General features: G+C 34.4%; 1 protein-coding gene across 1 annotated transcript in view; it reads left to right on the top strand.

Annotated features, from left to right (window-relative positions):
• Positions 1-1,835: 1,835 nt before the first annotated feature.
• The window catches only part of stxbp1a (syntaxin binding protein 1a), a 38,875-nt gene continuing 25,567 nt past the window's right edge, over positions 1,836-15,143 (top strand). The window contains 1 exon segment of the mRNA XM_051878755.1: positions 1,836-2,001. Coding sequence (XP_051734715.1) covers positions 1,965-2,001 — 37 coding nt within the window. The 5' untranslated portion in view covers positions 1,836-1,964.

Consider the following 15,143-nt stretch of genomic DNA (forward strand, 5'->3'; position numbering starts at 1 on the left):
AGCTGATTACAGATCGAGCGTCTGATGATCAGGGAATTGCATAGGCTACAGCTTTTGTTTTTATGATGGGCTTTGCTTTGTTTATTTATGGGACCCGTCTTGGTTTTGAAATGACCACTGAATCTGTTTTTAGGCTTGCTCTGCTTACTCTTTAAGTCAAGGGAAAGGGAAAAAAGGGCAAAATTATATTTTATAAAGATATAATCATTTATTTCATACATAATTGTTAATAATAATAATAATAATAATAATAATACATTTTATAATGAATAATTCATAAATGTTATATATATATATATATATATATATATATATATATATATATATATATATATATATATATATATATAATATAGGTCTAATTCAAAATAAATAAACATAATGTTATTTAATAATAATAATAATAATGTTTTATAGTTTGGCACAGAAGTTTGATAATATATAATCTCCTGAAAAGCGCAGTTTAAATATTATTATTAAAAATAATACTTTTATAAAATATTATAATTTAATGAAATATATTGACATAATATGATTTTATAGTTTTCATGGCAGATAAAATAAGTTCCTAAAAAGTTTAAAATATTATTTAAAAATGTCATAAAAACTTTCATAAAATATTATGATTTAATATGATTACATTATGAAAATATTTAGATATATTGATATAAAAATAGCCTATATTTTTAATATAGCTAATTATATTTTATAAAAACAATTTTTTAATTAAATAATATAATTTATAAAATAAACAATATGATTGTAATATAATATTATTTTAGTAGGCTATGTAAAAAACAGTTTACATAATTATATATGTGACCCTGGACCACAAAACCAGTCATAAGTCGCATGGGTATATTTGTAGCAATAGCCAAAATGTATTACCATTGTATGGGTCAAAATTATCAATTTTTCTTTTATGTCAAAAATCATTTGTATATTAAGTAAAGATCATGTTCCATGAAGATATTTTGTAAATTTCCTACCGTAAATATATATAAAAAAATTATTTTGCGAGTGGATATGCATTGCTAAGAACTTAATTTGGACAACTTCAAAGGCGATTTTCTCAATATTTTGATTTTTTTTTTTTTTTTTTGCACCCTCAGATTCCAGATTTCAAATAGTCGTATCTCGGCCAAATATTGCCCTATCCTAACAAACCTTACATCAATGAAAAACGTATTTATTCAGCTTTCAGATGATGTATAAGTCTCAATTTCAAAAAATTGACCCTTATGACTGGTTTTGTGGTCCAGGGTCACATATTAAAATAATTATTTTGATTAAAAAATAGTCATAAATATTATAAAAATAAACAAAAGATCTTAATGTCTTTTTTTATAACACTGAAACGAAGTTAAATATTGAAATGGTTCATTTTTAGTAGATGTTTAGCGCCCTCATGCGGTCAAAATATGTTCAACTCACTAAAATGCAGCCCTAGATCCAGCAGGATGAGAGCTACTGTACGACACAACGGTAAAATGTGAAATGAATCATTTTTATTTGCATTGGTAATTTAATAGCCTATCTTTAATTAGTAATTTAACAATGTGTGTTTTTAATTTAATGAAGTAAACTAAACTGCTTTGTTTGGTGGTGAAATTAAAAGTCAGTGTAAAATATTAAACCTTTAGTGGCTTCTCTTCTCTTTTTTGTCACGTAGCAGCCAACAATGAATACCATAGAAACAGATGCAAGGATATTTTACAACCTCCATTGATCATGGCATGAAAAAAAAAAAAAAAACACTGAAGAAAGAATTCACTTGTGAATGTGATTCTGTGTCTGCGCCCTCAGCGTTTGGCAAACACGAGCTCGTGTGAGGGAGGGGCGGTTACGCAGTGACGAATCTCCGCAGTCAGCTGCTGTGAGTGCGCAGCACCGCTCTGCCAGAGACAGCAAGAGGAGGAGAGGGAGGAGAAGATACAGCACACGGGCGAACACTCAGGAGCATCATGGCACCAATTGGATTAAAGGCGGTCGTTGGCGAAAGTAAGATCATAATGTTAATCCTCCTCGGCTACTGAGGTTTAATGTTCAACCATATGTACGTGCTCTTTTATGCTACCTTGCCGTTGCATGTGTCATGAGTGTTCCTCAGCGTTCAGTTCCCCCTGGATGCGGCTGGTTGTTTCCCTGCCATTGTGCTGAACGGGGAGGACATTACTCTCGGGATGTTGCGGATGCGCATTGTGCATCAGTGGAGCATGACATGAATAGGTTTTATTCCCATTGCATGTTGTTTAAATTATAAATATATGGCACGAGAACCAGACTAACACACACAAAAAAGCTTGATGCACCGATGTAAAGATGGTCCAGCACAGGAACGCCCTTATTCTGCACGGACGTTTGAGGAATTACGCAGGGTTCTGTCGACAGACCATTGCGGTTTTATTTTATTCCACTCGAATTATTAGCTATATATCTAATGAGAATACAATTGAAACGATGTTTGCATAACTCTTCCTTCTACCTCCGAAAATTAGCTTAATAAGTGCGTTTTGGCAAAGCCTCACCCCTGTGATTGATCACCAGAGCATTATATTCCATTGCGTAAAGCTCCAGGTGGTGAACTGATCTGCCCAGGAAGTGCCCCTGCTTTTAACATGAATGCAGCTGGCTCTCATCTCCAGCTGGATCGTTAAATGGCGGAGTGGTTCATGTTCGGTTGAATAGTGGAAAATGAGAGCACCAAATGCGCATCCCTCAGATGTGTAGCTGTATCTGTCATGTGTAGGGCATAGCAGAATGGCGTTTAGTACAGACAGATTGATGGCGGTTGTAGGTGCTTTCGTTTTAGAGAAATTTTTGCTTATGCAGCAGGATAAAATGACAGTTGTTTTGAAATAGACTCTATGAAAGGTTGATGAAATATACTATTAATGTTCTCACTCTCTTTTTTAGAGATCTCAGGCCTTGTATTGGGAATCTAAATTTAAACGTTGCGATATCTGTTCATTTATTTATTAAAAATAATATAAACACATTGTGTGGCTTTTTTAGAGAAAAACAAATGCTGGGAAAAGTCGTTTGGCACAGCCTATTTTATTTATTTTTTAATACCAAGTAATGCAAATAATATATTAATATTTGAAAAACTTCCAACAAAATAAATCAGTTTGGTGTAAACAAGATGCGGGAAGCCATTTTGTAGTTATGTGACAAAAAAACTGATAAAACGCGGATTTCAAAGAGAACCCATTTAGGTCATAAAAAACAAAACAATAAAACACACATTTTGACCTTTTATGAAAAGACTAATTTTGTTGTGGTCAAATGGGGTAAAATATTTTTACCTCGAAAAATATGTTTGAAAAAGATTTTAAAATTATGATTATTTTGTCTAAATTTGATTGAGGAACATATTAAACCAAAAATTTAAAGTCCCCCTGTGGTAAAAATCAAGTTCATAATGTTGTTTATATGTCTATGTGGTGTTTTTAATATGTGCAAATTCACATGTCAACACCATTGCTGAGTATTTTCTCCTTAAAACTGCAGTGAAAAAAACCCTGCGGTTTGGAATCGCTGGTGTCTGTGACGTCACAAACTACATTGTAACCAATCACGTCAAGGTGCCGGCGGGCTTTAGCATATTGTTAACAACAAACTAGCAGGGGAGTCTCGAGAGAAGCCGTGTAGTGGTATATTTTTGATATGAAAAATCGTGTAGATTTAGCAATATGGTGAGTGTATGATTTATATTACGATGTTATGATGAACTATACGCCTTTTTCCACTGACGTTCTGAGTTGTTCAAAGCGTTTGTAAGGATACTGATTGTTAGAAGGCAGCTGTCTGACTCTGACATGTGAACGGGAACATGGTTTGTGTAATATTAGCAACACATTATTCGCTGTTTGATAACATAGTCAAGCAAAAGGCTAATTATATTAATTAACGTTATGTGTCCGACGTCGTAAAGAGCGAAACCATTTGTGCTGCGTTTACCTTAGTAAGTTGAGCGAGTTCATTTCTGAGCTGGCGCGAGCGAGTGGAGACGGGGCTAATTTGCATATTCATAGATCCGTGTATACTAAATGAGGCAAGGGTGTAGAGTTACATTCAAGCTATTTTAAGAAATTAAAAAATTAAATGTCATTTTGGTGATCAAAGATGAGTTTTAAGGGATTAAATTATTGACTACAGGAGGACTTTAAGTATTTCCGAAACCATTTCCTTAGACATACCTCAATTATTTGTCATTGACCCATGTATTATGCCCTCACCATTCAACAGAATCATATTAAACATTCTGAGTTTGTTTCATATATCAGCTAATGTTGTTTAAACACCTGCTGACTGCAAGAATGGAAAATATGACATAATAGTGAAAATGCTGTTGCATTGTCCAGCCCAAATGAGAGGGACACACATATAATCAGTATCGACTGAAACCTGATCATTAAAAGGCATAAGTGCTCCGAACACCTGCGCTGGATTTTGTCTTCCTCACACGCAGGATGATGGATTGGTTTTCCTGTGGTCTGATGTGCCGTGGGTGTGCGCGCATGTGTGTTGGTTTCACTGTCTTCTCCAGGGATATGAGATCCAGTACACATCATACGGATCAGACACAGGGTCAGATAGAGAGCAAATAGATGAGAGGGAGGCTGGCCAAATGCACGTACATCCTTGCTTAGATTGTCATTGTTTTGTTTTTATGTTTAAAATATGCAATATTCACAGGGAAATGTACATATGCACTGTAGGATGTAATGTAGATATGAAAAGCATATGTGTGAATGACTCATAGTATTTGTCTAAAGGGTCTTTCATAGGCATTAGTCTAGTGAACCAGTTCTTTTGTTAGCCTGCCTATTTGTTGATCCATTTTCATGAATTGAGCTTATACTATGCCCTACTTACCAGATTTAGCCAAATACATTCAGCATTCAGGGAAACATATTTCCTTTTATTTCTCCACAAATCTCATTATAATAAGAGTTTGATACTGTATACTGCAAACACATCAAATGATATAATATTTACTATGTTTGATAATTATATATATATTTATTATATAATTTCACCAATACAATGAGTTATAAAGAACATCTGAAGGGATTCTCAGAATACATCCACAAACGAAACCTATATGAGGGGTATATGACACCCCCTTAGATTACAACTCTCATAACATGAAGCTGAATTAAAGGTGCAGTGAGTGATTTCTGAGAAACACTGTTGAAAGTGGATTGGACAGAGCAGCCAATCAGCAGTAGGGGCCGTATCCACTCATGATGGGGGAGGAGAGAGAGTGAGCAAGAGGGAGATTTGAAGAAAGACTGTAGAAAGAGAGATGGCTGAGAGACATTACAAAAGAAACCCATGTTAATATTAGAAAAAGCTTTCCAGTGTTGGAAGAGGGATGGCCTGAAAATGGAGGTTGCATTGTTTCTGCTCCATATGTGAGTAACATTGGTTTTGCTATGTTTCACAGAACCAAGATATGTTGTTGTTGTAATGTTAGCTATAATAACAGGACAGTTTTGAGTGCCATTGTTTGTCTGGAGCTGGTGTGCTGCTGCTGACTAACAACGAACTCTTACTTTTATATACTCTTGTGTACTGTATGTTCATTTTTTGTTCTTCCTTGTCGTCCGTTCATCATCTTCGCTTTATTTTTCACAAAGCATTAATTTGCTTCGCTTCATTTATGATAAAGAGACATCCACTCTTGCAAATCGGAGCAATAAAGGAACACTAAAAAATGCTGGGTTTAAAATGACCTAAGTTGGGTTGAAAATGGACAAACCCAGCAACTGGGTTGCTTTAACCCAGCGGTTGGGTTAAATCTTTGTAATTTTATTTAACTCAACTATTGTTTAAAAATTACTGAATTGCTTGTTTAAAATGAAATTAACATGTATTAATATGTTTAATAAATGAACATTTATTAATAAGTTTAATGAATAATAATTAAACAATAAACATTTATTAAATTGCTTATTAATAAATGTTCACCTTTTGATTATTGAACCTATTTTGGGTTCATTTTAAGCCAGCCATAAAGTCATTTTTAAACAGTAGCTGGGTTAAATAAAACTGCCCAGCATGTTGGGCAAACATTTAACCCAACCGCTGGGTTAAAACAACCCAATCGCTGGGTTTGTCCATTTTCAACCCAACTTGGGTTGTTTTTAACCCAGGGAAGGGAAGGGGAGTGTTTGTTTGGGTCAATTTCAAATATTAACAGTGTTTTTCAGAAATTCGCTTACAGCACCTTTAAGACGAGAGTCCTTGATCATAATGTGTATACTTGTGTATGGCAAGTGAAGAGAGGACAGTCAATGTGCCTTGCAGCAAATTGCAAGCGTGTGATTCATGCTTGACTTGAACGGAGGACATTTATAACTCCCTTAACACTCAAAGAGAGAGCCCGTTCCTGTATATAACGTGGTATGTATTGAGAACCATTTGTGACAATGGATAAGTTTTAATATATGGGAGTATGAATGAGCACTGGAGAGCATGGATTCAGTATGTGGCTCGTTATTGTTTCAGAACTGCATTCAGTAGCTACTGATCAAGGTTAGCTTTCTTCTCCAATTCAATACACAAGCAAACCTCCATTGTATATAAAGAACCCATCGAACAGACACACACCAGGATAGAAATAACGGTTAATGATGATTAATTCTAGTCTGAATGAAAAAAGAATGAGGAGTTAAATGAAGGACAGAGTGGAATTAAAGAGGCAGTAGCAATACAAACTAGATCTTACATATTCTAAGAACAGTGATCGGTAGTAAAGCTTAAACCAGCCTAAGGATGGTTTTAGAAGGTTTTTGAGCACTTTTTAGGTAGTCAAGACTACCAGCTAAGACCAGCCAACCATCTTGGTTGGTTTAAAATGGGTGCTTATCTGTTCAAAACACATTGCCACAGTCCATTTTATCACCTGTCAGAAAAAAATGGTCTTATCTCTTAGAAAAGTCTTCATCCATTTCCATATGAGCAATAGAAATACAGATGCTTGCGTTATCAAGCAGCACTAATGACAAACCAACCAAAGTGAAGTAGGACAAGAATAATTTATATGAAAAAAAAAAAAAACAGGCTAGTCATCTATATTGCTGACAATGACCCTCTTATTTTTTAATTCCAAAGACCAATTGGAAATCCATGAAACGCATTAAAGATGAATAAATCACACTGTGTATTAGTCTACTGTATACCAGGATGGCTTTCTCTAGGTCTGAAATACACCACTAGCCTGTCATTATCCATGATTGCACTCGCCCTGACATTTGGGTGTTGCATTAGCTTTGTGCAGGGATGCACAGACCAGTGTAACATTTTCCAATCTCTGCAGGCGAATGCAAAATGTACCAACAGTCGAAATGAATTATAGATTTCTATTTAGATCAGCCATGAGCTTGCAATTGTTCATACAGTTTTATAGTTTCTCCCTGGGTGTTACCAATGGCATGATCTGATTTGGGATGCTTTTATATGACATTATATTCAAGTTAATATTTAAAGAATGAAGATAACGTTTAGTTCAAGCTCTTTGCTGACTCTCCCAGAATACATCAACCAATTCCTCCCATTCAGCCTGGGTTTATGGCTTTCCTATGAAAATGAGCCAGCGTGAAGAGCTCTGGGGAAAAATAAATCAGACCTGAGGATAAAAGACACAGTCCCACTGAGACAGACAGTGCTAAAATTAACTACTACAGAACAGAATAAAACAAAATAGGTTCCAAAAGGGTTTTTTCATAGCTATACCATGGAAGAACCATTTTTGGTTGCACAAAGAACCTTACAGTGAAGAATTCTTAAAAGAATAATTTTTTCTTAGCATGAAGAGAATTTTAAAACCCTTTTGGGTAATGAAAAAAAAAAAAAATCAATGAATGTTAAAGATTCTTCATGGAACCATCAATAGCAACAAAGAACCTTTATTTTTAACCTTTATTTCACAGTAAGGTTACAAAACACACTGATATCTGTGAGGTAAGAAATTAAATTTGAGATATGAATTTTTTTTTTTTTAACATTTTCAAATTGCCAAACAAACAACACAGTTTGGATTTTTGAGATCACACACATATTTCTGAGCAATATGTTCTGTTGTAATAAAATAGATAAAGTTAGGGATGCCCAACATATCAGTACCAAATCGATTATCGCATTTATTGGTATCGGTTGATATTGGATATTTATTTGTGACTACTCATTTCCCCTATATTTACAGTTAGATTACCTTTGCTGGTAACGCTTTACAATAAGGTCGCATTTGTTAACATTAGTTAATGCATTAACTGACATGAACTAACAATGAGCAATACATTTGTTACAGTATTTATTCATCTTTATTAACATTTGATTTTAATAATGTATTACAAAATGCTGAAATTGACATTGACTAAGATTAATAAATGCTGTAGAAGTATTGTTCATTCTTAGTTAATGTAGTAATTAATTACCCCAAGCTTTACTCACCCTCAAGCCATCCGAAGTATATATGACTCTCTTCTTTCTGATGAACACAATCAGAGATATATTAATAAATATCCTGCCGCATCTGAGCTTTATAATGGCAGTGAACGGGACCAACGAGTATGAAGCTGAAGAAATGTAAAAGCAAAATGTACTCCACATGGCTCCGGGGGGTTTCGTGAGTTGAATATGGAAGGTGGTCTGGTGGAAGCTAGATATTTTACTTCATAACTTGCATCATAAACAATCCATCATAAACATACTCCACACGGCTCTGAGGGGGTTAATAAAGGCTTTCTAAAGGGAAGCGATGCGTTTTTGTGAGAAAAATATCCATATTTAACAAGTTATGAAGTAAAATATCTAGCTTCCACCAGACCACCTTCCATATTCAACTCACGAAAAAAGTGTCAAACTCTCGCAGTTCAAAACGCTTACGCTACGTCCTACGCCTTTCCTATTCTATTTGAATATGAAAGGCGATCTGGCGGAAGCTAAATATTTTACTTCCTAACTTGTTAAATATGGATATTTTTCTCACAAAAACGCATCGCTTCCCTTCAGAAAGCCTTTATTAACCCCCTCAGAGCCGTGTGGAGTATGTTTATGATGGATGGATGCACTTTCTTCAGCTCATACTTGTTGGTTGGGGTAATTTTCATTTTAAAGTGAACTAATCCTTTAACTAATCTTAACTAATGAAACCGTATTGAAAAGTGTTACCCCTTTGCCATCATCTGAAAAGTGATTAATGACATCAATAATGTGAACATTTACTATAACAACACCATATAAATAAACACCCAAAAATAAAATGTTTAAAAATAAAATAATTTTAATAACAAATGTAGTCTGCAGCAAACCTCAAAATGAATTTATTTTTAATTTAGACAAAATAGTATAGAATTTTAGGCTGTTTATTCTTTATTAGCCATTAAATGAATAATATTTACAATTATAATTGGCTTTCTTCCTCAAAAAGCTCTCCTGTACATTCATTGAATGGGTGTGTTGAGTAATGACTCAGCAGGCTGAAATTCTATACCAGCAGGACAGCATCCGAGTCAATGTGTGTGTGTGTGTGTGTGTGTGTGGGTGGATGGATGCTCTGTCCTTGGACTCTGTGACGTCGGTTGGGGTTTAGCGGAGCATCTTCTGTCTGTTATACAAGGACAATATTGGATAGTCACCTTCTCAGGGGCATTATATGATACTATGCGCATAGACTACACTGCAGTGTGGACGAGATGCTCTGACAACACCAATACCCTTAAAAAAAGCTCTCTATATATTAATATAGAACTCCTCAAGAAGAAATAAATTATTCAGTTTCTGTTTGCAGTCCAACTCAGCGGATATTAATAGTGAACCATGGATCAATAATAAGAGGGAAAATAACACCAAGGTCACTGATGCAATCAAGCATCAATACAAAACATGAAACTTAAGGTAAGTTTAGTCTTCATATCAGAAAATCAAATCAGATCCACCAGGATTAGGAAAACCACAGTCTGTCTCTTTAAGGTAAATGGCCGTAAAATTCCAGAGAGACTGAGCATAAAAGTGGGTCATGAAATGAGTGCCCTGAGGGAGCCTGGGAATATAGAGGGTTAAATCTGCAGCGATGAGTGGTTATACAGTTTTTTTTTTTTTACTGACCAATAGGACAGCTGGGTGATATTGCCTTCTGACAATATTTATTATTTATCTAAATATGTTTTTGCTCTGATTTTTAGGATGACTTCTTGGTAACACTGTACAATAAGATCTAATTTGTTAACATTAATTAATATATTAACTAGTTAATCTGTTAATGTTAGCTAATAAAAATACAATTGTTCATGTTCACAGTGCCTTAACTGACTCACAACTTTTGATTTTAAAAATGTATTAGTAAATGTAAAAATTAACATTAAGATTAATGAATGCTGTATAATTATTATTTATCATTAGTTCATGTTAACTAACGTAGTTAGCTAATGTTAATAAATGAAACCATCATTCTGAACTGACAGCCAGTAAGATTCAATAGTAAAATACAGTAAAATAAATGAAAAAAGGTGTATTTTCTACATATTGTGTAGTTGTGCTTGGAGTCAGTTGTTTTATTTGTGATATGAAACATGCCAAATTGTGCAGACATAATTTTTGACCAGGCTGTCGTACAAAGAAATTATGAACAGATGCAAAAACAAGAGAGAACCAATGAAATATTCATAACTGATTATGATTATGTATAGTAAAATAAAACCTGTAGCTGTAGTTTAATCCTTTAACCCCTCAAATTTTTGTCAGATAAATACCTTGAACAGGTTTAGTGTTTTGTTCTTCCCTCATATTTAAAATTTTTTAAAATTTAAAGCATTTTCCTTATATTATGATGGTTTAATCGAACCAAATCAATTTGAAAAATATTAACAGATAGCAGTTTTCATGAAAAACGAAAACATGAAAATACATGAAAAATGCCTTCCGTGAACATATTTGAGTGATTAGACAGAATGATTATTCTAAATATTAAATTAAAGGGTTAGTTCACCTGATAATTCGGTCATTAATTACTCACCCTCATGTCGTTCCACACCCATAAGACCTTCGTTTATCTTCAGAACACAAATTAAGATATTTTTGATAAAATCCGATGGCTCAGTTCATGAAGCTTCGAAGCTTAACGAATCTTTTGTTTTGAATCAGTGGTTCGGAGCGCATATCAAACTGCCAGAGTCACGTGAACTATTGAAGTTTCAAAACACTTATGACGTAACGAAGCCTCATTTACTGAAATAATGTGATTTTGGCGTTCTGAACCACTGATTCGAAACAAATGATTCGTAAAGTTTCGAAGCTTCATGAAGCAGTGTTTTGAAATCACCTATCACTAGATATTGTGGAATAAAGTCGCTATTTTGTTATTTTTGGTACACAAAAAGTATTCTTGTCGCTTTATAATATTACGTTTGAACCACTGTAGTCACATGAACTGTTTTAAATATGTTTTTAGTAGCTTTCTGGGCATTGAAAAAAGGGAGTGTTATTGCTGTCAATGGAGGCCTCACTGAGCCATCGGATTTAATTAAAAATATCTTAATTTGTGTTCCAAAGATGAACGAAGGTCTTACGAGTGTAGAACGACATGAGGGTAAGTAATTAATGACATAATTTTCATTTTTGGGTGAACTAACCCTTTAAATTGTTAATAATCATGCATTCATTCAATAAAGTACATTAACATTATTGCAACATCACAATGCTGCTTTTGAATATCATCAGCAAAATCATTAGGAATATTATGTGAATGTTCAATAAATTCCCTAGACATAACTAGTAGTCAGTCACTCTAAACCAGGCAGCGACTGCACATCCAAACATCCTCGCTTTGATTACAGCTGTAAGATATAGCTTAATTTAACCAAACATCTACTTTTATCGCAAACTACAGCTTGTGCTTAATTAAGACATCTACATTAAGGTTAAATATATGAAGAGTGAAGAGCTCCAGTTCCAGTTGGTGTACTCTGGAGAGAGGTTCAGTGTTTAAGTGAAGGAGCATGAGACAGAAACAGTGGGTCGTTTGTGTATATTGTAAGCTCGTTCGTACAAATTGTGAGCGCTTATATGAGGGCATCTGCACTGTCCTTTACCTTTTTGTGATGTGATGCAGAGATCAGCCTGACATGACCCGAGAGAACATGTATCTGCAAAGCCCGATTCACTTTTAATGTCAGCATTAAAACAAGTTGCGATAGTCTTTTCTTCCCTATTGTGATGTATATTCAAGTGAAACGGCTTCTCGAACAAGAATAAATGTAGGGCGGGGCTTGATTTTGCCTATTGGGAATTGATTGGATCGTTGTGGTTTGCTATTGGTCGATCTCACGCGAGTGACAGGTTGTCCCGCCCTTGTGCTGTTGCAGGAGGAGGGGAAGTTATTTTGATTAAAGATTACGAGGGCACATGAATTAAAAAGAAATAATGATAAAATATTTAGAATAAATACCGCAGTATTCCATAGAATAGTCGATTTTGATTTCATGTTGTCTTTAATTCCAAGTGGAATCTGAACTGAAATGTTTAATGCACATAAATGGAATTTACCGTTTGACTGATTTATAATTGTCTTGCGTTAGTGTCACTTTTAAATCCAGGTGATATGATAAATCAATCAAACCCAAACACATTATCCAGCACCTTACTGAGAAAGTCAGTGCTGGAGCGATCCAGCCTGCAGTGACAAATAGCTGACAGACTGCGGTACATTTTATTACCCAATATGAGGAGGAAAAGAAATAAATGGAGTTCATTAACTCAGACCCGGCCTGAAGTCTGTACAGTACAGTATGATTTAATCCAGCATAGTTCTGCTGCACTGCAAAAATTCATCTCTTGAAAAGGCTACAGATCAGCAAGGAAGCAAAATCAATACATTGAATGTATAAAATGCAAGAAGCTGTGATTTTTTTTTTTTCTGATGATGTTATAAATGCATAATGATTAGGATTTTGTTGAGCATATTGCAGAAGCCTTTGTTGTTTGACATTCATTTTGTCCTTCTCAGTATTTTTCCCCTTCACTCGCTGCAGTATAACCCTATTTGTACAGTAAAATGGTTTTAACCTGGAGGCTGAACATGGGCCGAAGTGAAGTGAGGCCAATGGGGGTCGTTCTGATGTCACATGACTAGATGAAGTGTCCTCTGGAGACAGCTGAGAACGACACGACCTAGAGTATACCTCTGAAAGGGCGTGCGCTTGCTGTTATTTTTAGGAATAGTAATAGTAAAGTAACACAAAGAAACAAAAAGCATATAAATTAATTAAACTTATTCAGTGTGAAAACTGGAAAGTGAGTAAATAATACATTGGAATATAATAGTCTATTAAATATGAAAATCTTCATTTAAATGTATTTTATCTTCATGAATCAACATAAATGCGAAATAAACATACAGGTACAACGCACAACCTGCTGACAGCCCTGTCAATTGCAGTGTTGTTTTAGAATTATTTATATATATATATATATATATATATATATATATATATTATAGTATATATATTATAGTATTTAGTAATTTTTTATTTTTATTGTTATATTTTCAATTTTCGATTTAGTTGTAGTAATTTTGACATGTGCCCTTGTCATGTGTCATTTTTTAATATTTCTATTTAGCTTTAATTTATTTTTATTAGCACTTCAACCTAAACTTATTTTATTTCAGTTTTTTAAAGGTGCAATATGTAATATTTTCTGTCCGCTAGAGGCCTAATCAAAACAAAGGCGTAGCTTGATGACGCCAAGTTTGAGCGCGGAATCTTGGGACATGTGGTCTTCACCTCACAGCCGGTGGAAATAATCGGGATAGGACTCGGGAAGAAATCATGTTCATGGATGCGATTATTAACATTACTGTAGTATGAAGCAGAGCAGGAGCGAGTGTTGTGGGAGCTGAACGAGGTCGCTGGAGCGATTGCGCAACACACGCCGTGAGCAGCGGAACTTTTATTATGCCACGGTCGCCGGCGCTGCTTCCGCTTTTCCGGTCATGAGTATGAGGTAACACGGCTCTGTTTATCATATTAGATACATTTGAGTGTGTTGAAAATGATGTTATAACGTGTGCGTTCGCTCGGTGGCTGCTGTGAGACAGTTGTTACACACTGCAGTGAGCTAGATCGATTTAAGAATATCATATTAAATGCTGGATGGCTTGTGTTGATAAATGGCACGCAATTAATTTTAAAACATATTGTATCATGGAGAAAATTCTTTATTACTGTTACTTTATTACTGCATCTGATTATGCTATGTTAGCTACTTCACAAAATAGTGTTTTTCTCTGAGGCATGGTAAAAACATGGTACTCGCAAAAAAAATCCAAGAAAATTAGATTTCAACAATAAGACTAAACTTGTTGAGCTAGATAACAATAATTTGTTTTCTGTCTATAAACATAACCAAACAGTTGTTCCCTTGTCTGTTTAAACATGTAATATATTAAAGCGTCTTTGGCGTTTCCATGGTTTCTACAAAATAAAATGGAAAGCGAGGGTAACGCGGGTATGACGCAATTGACAGGAGACTCCTCACACGTCCTGGAGCCTTGGTTAAAATTGCAGTTTTCTCACGATTTACAGATAGTTGGAAACATTTGGGATATTGTAAGTACTCAACTGAACAAAATATATAACACTGGCCTAGTGGTTTTTGGATATTTTACTGCAAAAATCTTACATAGTGCACCTTTAAGTTTAACTTTTTTATCTAATGCTTATATTTTAGTTATTTCAGTTTTATTTCAGTTAACAAAAATGATTTTTTTTATAGATTTGGTTTTAGTTAACAATAACAACACTGGTCACTGGAGTGAATATTTTTGAGTAGCTAAATATTGTGTGGAGAAAAAAAAGTGTTATTTTAAAATGATTATCAATTTAAATTCAATTATTTGCTACATTGTATTTGATATTAAACTGTACTTAAATTCTCTCTAGATATTGGCTTTGGCAGCAGCTATTGACAAACCCATGTCGGTCGACTTTTAAAACGGTATCTATTGTATCATAGCTATTCTAGACAGGATTTTCTTAGCACAAAGCATCATGTTTAGGTGAAAACTACAAAGAGAGAAAGAAATAAGCATTGAAGTGAGACATTAATAAAGTTCTTCTGAGGTTTTGAATTAC

The sequence above is a fragment of the Ctenopharyngodon idella genome, chromosome 21 (genome assembly GCF_019924925.1).
Source record: "Ctenopharyngodon idella isolate HZGC_01 chromosome 21, HZGC01, whole genome shotgun sequence".
NCBI classification, from domain to species: domain Eukaryota; kingdom Metazoa; phylum Chordata; class Actinopteri; order Cypriniformes; family Xenocyprididae; genus Ctenopharyngodon; species Ctenopharyngodon idella.